At 43.1% G+C, this 11571-nt stretch overlaps 1 protein-coding gene across 1 annotated transcript; it reads right to left on the reverse strand.

Annotated features, from left to right (window-relative positions):
• Nucleotides 1-6362: 6362 nt before the first annotated feature.
• Nucleotides 6363-10588, reverse strand: LOC127293958 (uncharacterized). The gene is made up of 10 exons (XM_051323681.2): nt 10369-10588; nt 10076-10263; nt 9804-9912; nt 8852-9224; nt 8382-8451; nt 8216-8283; nt 7551-7666; nt 7376-7482; nt 7089-7228; nt 6363-6898 (listed from the first exon to the last, which is right to left on the reverse strand). Exons 1-10 carry the CDS (start codon nt 10450-10452, stop codon nt 6657-6659), a joined length of 1497 nt encoding a protein of 498 aa, XP_051179641.1. The 5' UTR covers nt 10453-10588; the 3' UTR covers nt 6363-6656.
• Between the last annotated feature and the right edge of the window lie 983 nt (nt 10589-11571).

Consider the following 11571-nt stretch of genomic DNA (forward strand, 5'->3'; position numbering starts at 1 on the left):
GGGGAGGGCATTGTCTCGAAGGGTATATCATGCTTTCTTGCAAACTCTTGAGATATGAATGTATGCGATGCTCCGGAATCAAACAGAACTGTAGCTAGGACTGAGTTTATATAGAGCGTACCCATTAGGACGCTTGGATCCTCTTCAGCCTCATCAGCAGAGACATGGGTCAGACGGGCACGGCCAGAGGGATATTTGTCATCCTTCTTGGGCTGAGGATATCCACGACCAGCGGGCTTATGGGGGCACTCCTTTGAGTAGTGGCCAGGCTGACCACAAGAGTAGCAGGCACCACTAGGCACAGTACCCATGGCAGGACGATAGCTTGAGCCACCAGAGGGTGGCTTAGAGTTATTGCCAGAAGACCTTGGTGCATAGGGAGCACGAGGTACAGCACTGTAAGGGATCCAGACTCTGCGCTTCTTGTTGTTAGAGGAAGACGCACGAGAATCACCTTCTTCACGCTTCTTGGATTTTTCCATATCCTTCCTTCCGTTCTCCATCAAAAGAGCACGGTTATGCAGGTCCTGGAATGACTGAAAGGTGAAAGGCAGCATCTCATAGCGAAGCTCGGGATTGAGTCCCTTACGGAACAGATCTTGCTTATCAGCATCATCAACCACATCACGGGGTGCATAGCGAGACAGCTGAGTGAACTCACGTCCATATGTCTCCACATCCAGCTTCCCCTGAGAAAAGTCCAGGAATTCCCTCCTTTTGATGTCCATGACAGTCTTGGGGATATAGGCTGCACGGAAAGCTGTGACGAATTCCTCCCAGGTAACATCATGTCCTGGCGCTTGAAGAGCCAGAAAACCTTCCCACCAAGAACCAGCGGCACCCTCTAACTGGTAGGTGGCGAAGTTCACGCGTTCACCTGGTGGAACATGAAGAGCATTGAACTTGCGCTCGATGGTGCGAAGCCAATCATCAGCATCAAGAGGCTCCTTGGGGTGGGTGAAGACAGGAGGCAGTGCACGGATGAAGTCCCCAAGTGTGACACAGTTGTCAGGACGACGTTCTGTGTTTTGAGCTACACGCTCCAGAAGTTGTTCATTCCTCAGGCGGTTGGTCTCAATGTTGTTAAGAACCTGCGCCATTGTGGGAGGTGGCGGCAGTTCCGGTTCAGCATTGTTTTGTCCACGTCGGTTACGACCACGACCACGACCAGCCATCCTGAAGAGAAAGACAAAGACCATGAGAAAAAAAATTCCTTGGAAAGAGTTCAACGGGATGATAACATTCACTGAATAGAAGGAACAAGATTCAGATCAACTGATGGAACTTTAGGAACACTGAGTTAAGCAACCACGTACGGAGTACTTTTTAGAGAAAACAACCCAAACCCGTAGATCCTATAAGTTTGGAAATAACAGGGTAGAGAGAAAACCTTTTTCAATCAAAACAAGGTAAGAGGACTCAGCATTAGAGTGACACCAGATAAGGAGTAAAAAGAGTCCTATTCAGATTTTTGCAAATGCTTTTAGGTTCAAATAGTTTTCACAACTACTAGACTCAACATCGACCAGTCGAAAGGGTTTCCTATAGGCAGTCCTGCTCTGATACCAAAACCTGTCGCGACCCCGGAGGTCAGGGCTAGACAAACCCAGATATCACATCTGGCATAAGCCTAACCTAGATCTCTAGGGCCTACAGGGTGAGAATCGGTAACACAACAGTGACTCTACGACTCAAAGCAAATATATTACAACTCTTAGCAGAGTTAAGATCCAAATTTATTACACGCAGAGGTCACTGACCACAATCCAACAAGCAATGGAAAGCAAATTATGTTATCTATATAACAAGACTGCAAAGGGCCTAAGAGGCCATAACATAAGGCGACGTCCCAGCCCATAAGTCTCAGGCTGCCGCCTGAGGAACTCCGAACTACTCGTCGACGTCAAGGTAGAAGCCGCCATCAGTTGGAAGGACTTCCTCTGAAACAAAGCATGCAAGGCTGAGTACAGGGACTCAGCAAGACTTAGTACAACCTGTTAGCAAAGCGGGTATGCGAGGCTTTATGTGGAGCTTATTTTGCGGAAAGCCAGTTTTCCTTTGTAAACAGGAGGGAGCAGAAGCTCGTCTATTCAGACCATTTTCAAAAGGGATAAGAGAGCGATATCAACTCTAGCTCTACGATCATCATGTTGAATCCACCGAATCTTCATCATCACCTGAACCTGTTACCTAGGATCACCCCCTCGACACCCTGAGAAGGGATCCTTATTCACACATAGATATCAAGTTTTACGATCAGGTTCAAGTTGTCTATGATCATCACGTCCTTTCCCAAGTCGTCCTTAACCGTGGACACGGCTTTTCGAAAAGATTTACCCTGCAGGGGTGTACAACTTTACCCACACGCGCCGACCGACTCTTAGCGCCACTAGTATAACACACTTCCTTGGTTTGCTGGCAGAGGGTGGTCGACCAAAACCTTTCCCTTACTTCGCCTATTCCATGAGTCTAACTAACTGGGGAGCTCCGTCATTGTAGGTAGCCACTCTCCGAGGCGGTCCCGGTCATTATGCGCAGGGGATCCAGTTCAATGCCTCCAGCATCCTTCACCCTAGCCACGCCCTGTATGATGCACTTTGAAAACCTTTTCCTCCTTTCCCCCATGCGTATGGCAAATGGAACTCGCAAACTAATTGACTCATGGGTAAGCTAGGTAAGTTCGGGACAAGGGGTTCCCATGGGCCCCGTGTGGTTGTACGCTCAGTCTTGGTTCCAGAGGCAAGAACTCAGGTCCTAGTATCGGCGAGAACGAGTCAAATCACCACATCCCCATGTGGCGGCCCATCCAAGCCTTTAGCATGTTTATTAACATCATCACTGATCTTACCACGTCATCCTGTTAAACTAGGTTCATTCGTAGCTCTGATTCATCAACCGGATGGACCAGACTTCAACAGCTAAGCAGGGCTAAGCATATTATATATATGGCTCTAGCGATGCAAACAAAGCTCAACCTACTTTTGCTGGGAGCGGTGGATCAGGAACTTTGGGCTACAAAGATGGAATATGCACACATAGGATATCTACCACTGCTGATAAAACATATTTGAAGCGGAGGCAATATGTAAGAACCAGAAGTAAAAGCATTTTGAAACCATATATGAACCAGGTTAGGGCTTGCCTTGTCCCTCGTTGTTCTGGTGCTGCTCTTCGGTGGCGTTGATCTCAGGCTCGCGTTCGGTCCCTATCGAGAAGAACCAAATACCGGAAAGGAAGAGCACAATCAAGACATGGTATAATGCAATGCACATACAATATGATGACATGTCATATTAAAGGGATTCGGTTAAACCCTAGGTGCATCGACTGAAAAAGAGGGGTTCGGCATCGACTCCGGCACATGAGAGGGGTCGATTTAGGGTTTCTACTAGGGCTCATAATTAATTGGTTCAAGCATGTATGAAACATGGATAAGCAATTAGGAAATGTTTTTCTGGTTATTTTGATATATTATTTGCATTTTTCTGATTTAAAATGAATTAATTATGAATTTCCAAAGTTTAATTCATTTTATAACAATTTCTGAAAATTATATAAAATAATAAAAGTTGGACCCACATGTCATAATTTTATTCTTTTCTAAACATTTATGAAATTATTAAAATTCTGACCAGGGGACCCACATGTCATATTATTTCCTAATTAAAGAAATACAGAAATGATTTACTGAAATTACAGAAAATAGAAAAACACTTAATGATGTCACGTTGATGTCATGATGACATCAGCGGCGCCATGGCTCTCTGTGAGCTCTGGTCGGCTTGCAATCGGGCGATTCGGCCACTAATCGAGCGCGTGCGGAGGGGGAAACTGGGCTGCTCGACGAGGCGAACCATTTGGTGTCGGCGCCGCCCAAAATAGGCCACCGGAGCTTGGCCGGCGGCGAGCTTATGCGACGGCCGGGGCAGGTGGTGCGGCGCGGCGATGCTAGGGAGAGAGAGGGGGCAAGGCGAGGGGATAGGGAGGTGCAGCAGCTCACCCTCGATGCGATGGAGAGGTCGGCGGCGGCCGGGGAGCCTCGCCGGCGCCGGAATCGATGGTGGCCGGCCCGCAGATGCTCGGCTAGGGTTTGCTCTCGGGGGCGCGAGAGAGCGCGGGGAAGGGGAGAAGTGGAGCTAGGGCTTCCGGGCGGCGGAGGAGAAGACTTTATAGGCCACCGGGGGCGGCGGTGGGGATCTTGGCGCGCCGGCGACCATCGGGTGGCCGCGCTGCTGCCAGGCAGCTGCTTTGAGCCGCGGGGACGATGACCATTTTGCAGAAAGCCCCCTGCAAAGATTGCTGGGCTGGGTTTGCTTGCTTGCTGGGCTATCTGGGCCGAGCCAGGGAGAAAGAGAGAGAGAGAGATGGGCTGCGCCCAGGGAGAGGGAGAGAGAGGGTTCTCCCTCTATTTTTTCCTTTTTTCCTTTTTCTATTTCTCCAATTCAATTCAAATTTGAATCTGTTTAAATTTGCTTTGAAAACTCAAAATTTTCAGTGATATTTCTAAACACACATGGCCTTATTGAGAAACAACAAAACCATGTTGCTTAGTATTAAAAACATGAAAGATTTGAATGAGAAAGAGATAGAGAGGGATTTGCATAATTCAAAAATGGAGATGCAAACTTTGTTCAAACTCAAACTACATGCATGAGATGCACATGAACACTCATTTATTTATGATAACAAGGTTGGGATGTTACATAAACTATATACCATAGTTTTTAGCTACTATTCTTGAGGAAGATTGTAATAGCCCTGAGTAATTGATGAAGCTCCTTGATTCGCAAAAAAAAAAGTGCCATATGAAAACTGGTCATGTGATTAATTAGTTTCTAGTTCACAAAACCTAAAAGAAATGCCAAAGAAGGCCCTAGGACAGTAAAAGACATCCATGAAAGTGAATCGGCGGGCAGAGGCAAACAATTCAGATGCGGATATGCCCGCAGGCATGCAGCAGTTCTTCATTGCGGTCTTTTTTTTCATCGGAGTAACCAAAAAACTGATAGGAGGCGAACAATTGTATGTTTTTGGCACAAGAAACAAATTTAAAAAAACATCACACTGCCGTTAGTTTTTTTTCAGTTACTCCTCATATGCTGAGGAAAACAGTTCAGAATTTAGTTGCACCTCAGGAAAATTGGCAAGTTTTGCAGGATTAGGGCGTCCGACGACAACTGTATAGACATTTCCTTGCGGAGGCGTTGAAATTAGACCCAACATGGTCAAGAAATTTGGTTTTCAGTAGTGAGATACAGAGGGATGCAATTAGTGCTCAACACATGGCATGTTTGCACTAGTAAAACTGGAACAGGGCATCAGTACCATGTAGCAGACGCACAGAAACAAATAGGGTTCCCACCAAAATGCCAATAACGTTTGCATCATTTGTTTTCTCAACTACAGAATGCCTATGGAACATTGACTATTGGTCATTGACCTGTGGCAGCAAGACGGGGACGTCAATTTCAGTTGGAACAGCGCCTCGAATACTAGTGGTCAGGGTGATTTGACAAATTGGAGATCATAATTCTCCCGGCACCTCCTACTCCTACAGGAAATACAGTAATACTCTTTGGCTTTCAGGAATCAGCACACTGACGCTCTTACCTCGCATCACCTGGATCTGGGATCTCTATGTTAGCCTTCTCCTAGATATATATAGAATCAACACTGGGAGGCGAAGTCTACATGTCATAAATGACTGCATCTGCACCCTCTGCATTTTTATGCGGCTACCATGGAATATCCGGAGTCACTGGTTAGAGAAAAAACAAGTTTTACTTTTACAACCCTGGAAATTACAAACAACATCAAAGCCTTTTTCCCAAATAGTTGGGGTAGGCTAACAACCTTGGAAACTATAGTACAAAAAAAGATACAGTACTTCTTATATTATTATCTACTTTAGAGTGGAGGAGCTTTCTATCTTTATTTAGGCTTGGCTTAAAGCTTTGCATATCCAGTCCTCCTTGATGTACATTCCCAATATATCTTGTCAATAAGTTTTGTTTCTTTTAATAACAATCTACTGCCAGAGCTTTCCCCTGCAACTCCGTGGTAAAAACAATTACTCCGTACATCAATACAAACTCCCATTTCTCCTGGCTAATCCGGACGAACCAATTTGGCACTAGTGGTACAGAGAAATCATGGGTGATCATTGGTCCGATGCTTCGGGCAAAATCAATTCCGAGGGTGTATCAACTTCCTCCATAACTATCCCTTCTCAGAACCAAGGTGAACTAACGAAGCAAGACAAAGCAATCCCACATCAAGAGACATAGTAGTAGAAGCAAGAGGTTTGCCTAGACAGGGTACGGAACAATAAACCATATGGCAAATGATCTACTCCCTCCGTCTAATAAAACTTGTCTTAGATTTATCCAAATTTGGGACAAATGGAGTACTTCAGTTGGCAGACTGCGTTTATCACAAGCTCTCATCAGGTGCCATAGTAGTACACATATTTCCACAAGGCTCATGGATCACAACAAAACTGACCCTATGAATACAGTAGTTTCTAGTATACAACAAAGAAATAACAGCCCAATAAGGCCCTAAGCCAGTAACACGCCATCCAAGTATCACTTTTCCCGCTAAAATGAATAAACATGGCAAAGGAAAATGCCCACAGCACCGCATGCAGCAATCCGTCATTGCTTTGTTTTCTCGTCAGAGTAAACAGCAGCCCTCCCTGTCCTGCCTATCAAGACCGTGTCTGGTGCTACCTCGTATTCTCCAGTGAGACCACGGTAGGACCGTGCCTTGAGGTAGTCGATCGCAGACTTGGCACCTCCTTGGTAGAGAACTGCATCGTTATTTTGGTTTCGGACACTAAGGGCCTTCTCCGTTAGCTCAGCCAGTGCAAGTGATGTTTCCGGATGCTCTTCATTTTCTGTGTGGACAAATGGTCGAAATACAGGTATGATTTAGAAGAAGAGAGAAAGACATACATGAACCATGAGACTAGGACTATTAGCGCTTCCACGTGAAAGATAGAGCACAATAAATAATATATTAATGTTGCAGGAACTTCAGTATGCCAATAAAACTAGTGCACACAGTGACAGATGTATAGATACTACCTTGAGGAAAATCATCTTCAACATAGCCACCTTTGATAAAAGAAAATCGTGCTTCTTTACTTCTGCTTGCAACTTCAGGTTTCTCTGAAGTAATCAAATCCTTGAAATCCAAAAGATATTCTCCAGTCCATTCTCTTCCCCTGAAAACACGTCACGGATTTAATAAAAAAACATAAATAACACATTCTTCAAGTTTAATGCCAGACCTAACTATTACAAATAAATTAGTAATTCATTGATGTGTGTAGTGTTGCAAAGGATACTACTGGTGTCGATAATGCATGTACCTGCTAAAAGCTAATACAGCTTCAAATGGTGTGATAACTGGGGCTAAAAATTCTTTGCTATCCAATAGAGCAGTTTGGGCACAAGAAACATATACAAAAACTTCACACTGCCATTGAAAAAATCTGTCAGTTAATCTTCATATCAGAAGGAGAGCAATTTAGAATTTAGTAGTACCTCTGGAAAATTGGCAAGTTTTGCAGAATTAGGCCGTCCCATGACCAGCGTATAAGATTTCTTTCCAGCAGCTCTGATCAGATTTTTCATTTGTTCAATTATGTCAAGATAACCAGCTGCATCATAAAAAACTTCAATGTGCCACATAACTAGCAAAGTGAAAAATCTAAATATGTAAGCTAAGGGAATAATGTGGCATAGTGCAGTGGATGAATTATTATGAAAAAACTAAAACAAAAAATAGGAAGTTCAACTGTAAAAAAGCATAATCTGGTTAACCAACCACAAAAATTGAACAGTTCATACACATCTCTCATTTTGAATTTCTTCAAACCAGTAGAATCAGCCATGGCTTGAACCAATCAGACCGGGCCATATAAAACCAAATTAGACCAAACATGCACAACAAATTTGATCTCGGCAACACATGGCATGTTTACACGACAGATGCAATGTTCAACACATGGCAACACGTAGCAGAACCAACGCTAGACTAGCTTAGAATTTCAAACAGACCTGCTTTTCAAACTAACCTGCCACGCATTGGTATTTTTAATATAAAAGGTAACTATGTACACATATCAACACCTAGAGTTCCCACCAGCTTTTCAAACTAACCTACCAAGCATTGGTATTTTTAATATCAAAGGTAGCAATGTACATACCAACACCTAGAGTTCCCACCAAAATGCCAATGATGTTTGCATCCTTTGCCTTCTCGACCAGGTAATATCTACAAACAGCTTGTATTGTAATTAATACTATACAGATAATATCATACAAGCATTTCACACAGAAACAAAAGAATCCATCTGGTGGATGGAAATCTACCTGCGCCTAAGAATTTTCATTAGATGAGAGACATCCCTTGACAATTGATTTGCCACCGTGTCATACCTAACTGCATACAAAAATTTCATTAGTACATTTCATCATAATACATTTCATCATAAAGACATCTTATCTTTGGAGCAAACATTTAACAAAAGGATGCTCAAACCGATGCTATCAAATTATAATGGAACCACTGCATACCAGGGTGCCAGGCCCCTAATAAAATGAAGGGACCTACTGGTTACAATATGGCAACAATATAGATAATTTAGCAGAAATCATAAATAATTGAGGGTTAAGTATACATGTTGTAAGAGTCAAACAAGCAAACTGTCGATAGTGTTGTTTTCATATTATCTTGTAATTCATTCACACATGTAAAGAGAGAAGGCAAACTTGATTGTACATTGATATTATATATTCTAGAGCAGACTAGAAAATTGAGCAGGTGGAAGACAGAAACAAACCTATATCGCATTTATTGAAAGTAAGTGCAACATTAGCAAAAGCAGAGTTATCTTCCCCAATCCAGTATAACAAATAGTCATCTATTTTCTCATCTATCGATATACTCCACGTAAGGCCTCCAAGATTATATTTGCGCATGGACCCTTCCACATTACAACAACTATTCACAAAATTCGCCAAATCATCATTGTGTGTGCTTTCATTGGACTGAGGGCATTGCTCTTCTGCAGTAGGACTTGATGAAGGACTCATTTCCGAACACATAACATCTGCATACTGAATTTCATGATTGCAAGAATCTGATTTGCATAATTCCGCAGCTGCTCCTTTAAGATCATCCAAGGCATGTGCATACTCCAATCCACATAACACCTATGTAATAAGTCAGAGCAGCAGAATTAGTACTACAAGTAGAATTAAATAAGATTAAAATTGATAGTTTAACACATATTACCAGCTATTTCACTGTCAAACAAGAAAATAGTAGTAATACTGGAAACATGCAGCAACATAGTGAAATACTCAACAGATAAATTAAGCCATATTCATGCCTTACACAATAATTACTGGAAACAGGGTAATTTCATGCAGATGTTGCCATTAAGGGCCTCACAACTGAGTGACAACGGTCCTCTGGCTTTGTTCTAACTACATAGAGGCTCAGGTTATTTGCAGATCGTCTAGTTTAGAGTCAAACTATTTGTGTGTACTTCCTCAAGAAAGATATGGTCCAACTGATGTTAATTTTAAGCTTACCAGTAGTACATACAGTTCTCAACAATAAATGTTAGAAGTTATGAAGAGAATGTTATAAATGGTAATTTATTTCAGTAAAAAAGGAAAATAAAATTCAGTATGTGGATTCCAGACTTCAAAAACAAGAAACAGGATGGATGCTTATTCCATAAACTGAAGAACAAATTTCATCACAAGACATAGTTTGAGCCATACAAGAATGCGTTTATTGCTTTCTCTCGAGCAATCCAGCAATGAGCGGCAGCACGCGCCGACATCCAACGGCGCCTTCCCGAATACGAAGAAAGCAGGCAAATTCGATGTTCTGCATTTAGATTTGTTGGTGTCAGCACACAGTTCTGCATTTAGATTTGTATAAGCAACAGAGCATAACAAACTGACGCTCCCGAACAGGAGCGCAGCAAGTGACGCTTTTGTAAGGAACAGAAAGCAAGAACTGGCGATGAGGAGGGACAAGAAGGGCTCACGGGCTCATGCAGGAGTGGCCGTAGTGGACGACGCACTGGGCGTCGATGGCGGACGCCCCCACCTCGTCGACGCAGCACGAGTTGTAGGCGGTGTCGGCCATGACGAACAGCTTGGTCCCGCCGCCGCCGAGCTCCCTGCGCAGCGCCCGCGCCACCGGCGCCGCGTCCTTGAGCAGCTCGTCCGGGAACTAAAAGCGCCATGAAGGCGAGACCAGGGACTCAAACGCCGCGATACAGCTCGAAATCGAAAAAAAGAAAATCTTGGCAGATAGAAGAAGAAGGGGGGAAATTACCTGGAGGGCGACCCTGGTGTAGGCGCGGCCCCGCAGGAACTCGGCCGTCCGCGGGATCTCATACCTCGAGCTGATGTTGTCCATGGCCGGGGGTTCGAGTTGAGAATGGGTTCAATTCGGAAGGAGGGAAGCGCAGAGCGCAGAGAGCTGGAGGAGAGCTCGAAGGACGCAGGGGGAGGGGAAGGGAGGAAGAGTGTTCTTTGGGCCGCCGCCGGCCGCCGCTGCAGTTGAGTGGCTCTTTCAGCCGTTGGATGGACAATTTAGGGTTCAGACACAGTCATCACGCCCTCCATTCCCCATGAAGAAATAATTTCAAGTGGTTCTACCAAAAACATAATATTCCTATAAAATTTAGTGCAAACGAAGCATAAAAATGTATTTGGCACATGAGCACCCGTGCTCCTGCTTTTCAAAATCATATTTTTTAAATTCTAAAAAAATTAAAATTAAATATCCACATACGTATAAACATTCCCAAGATACAGTATGAATTTGGGAGAAAAATATGGTGTATTTTGAGCTATACAAAAAAGAAAAATTTCTAACAAATACCCGCCCCTATACGTTGCCACAAATTTGTTTTTTCATGTAGCTCAAATATAATGCAATTTCTACCGAAACTTTGCACGAGTATTCAGGACATATGTATGTATTTATGGAATAAATATGATAATTTTTTGAAACGTAGATATACAATTTTTAAATATTTTGAAAAACCAGAACTCATGTGCATCAAATCTGCTTCCTTCCCGAACAAAGCAATAATTATGGTGCAAAAAATCATTAATTTTGATATAAATAACCTACGGTTTTCAATATTCTAGATTTCTTATGAGAATGTACCATAGCCTTTATGTAGTGCATCACATATTTATCTTTTAGTTGTAGATTTTACTTTATGTGTTTCTTGTTCTTTTTCTTCTTAAACATTGAACAAATAAAAGTTGGAAGAAATGAATTTGTACCGTGCTTATTTTCCCATTGATAAAAAATATGTGGGATATATGCATGGTGTAGCTGACACGCTCAAAGTGTAGGAAGAGATAAACTTGACAAGCTGATTCACTAAGTATTGAAAAACAGTTGATTGGATTTTCACGTTTGGGTAACAATTTGTGCTGATGACAAGAAAAACCGCTCACATGTCAACCCACCAGAGCGATACCGGAGCAAACCCTAGCCGCCACCTCCAGCCAAATCCCC

The sequence above is a fragment of the Lolium perenne genome, chromosome 4, assembly GCF_019359855.2.
Source record: "Lolium perenne isolate Kyuss_39 chromosome 4, Kyuss_2.0, whole genome shotgun sequence".
Classification (NCBI taxonomy): Eukaryota; Viridiplantae; Streptophyta; class Magnoliopsida; order Poales; family Poaceae; genus Lolium; species Lolium perenne.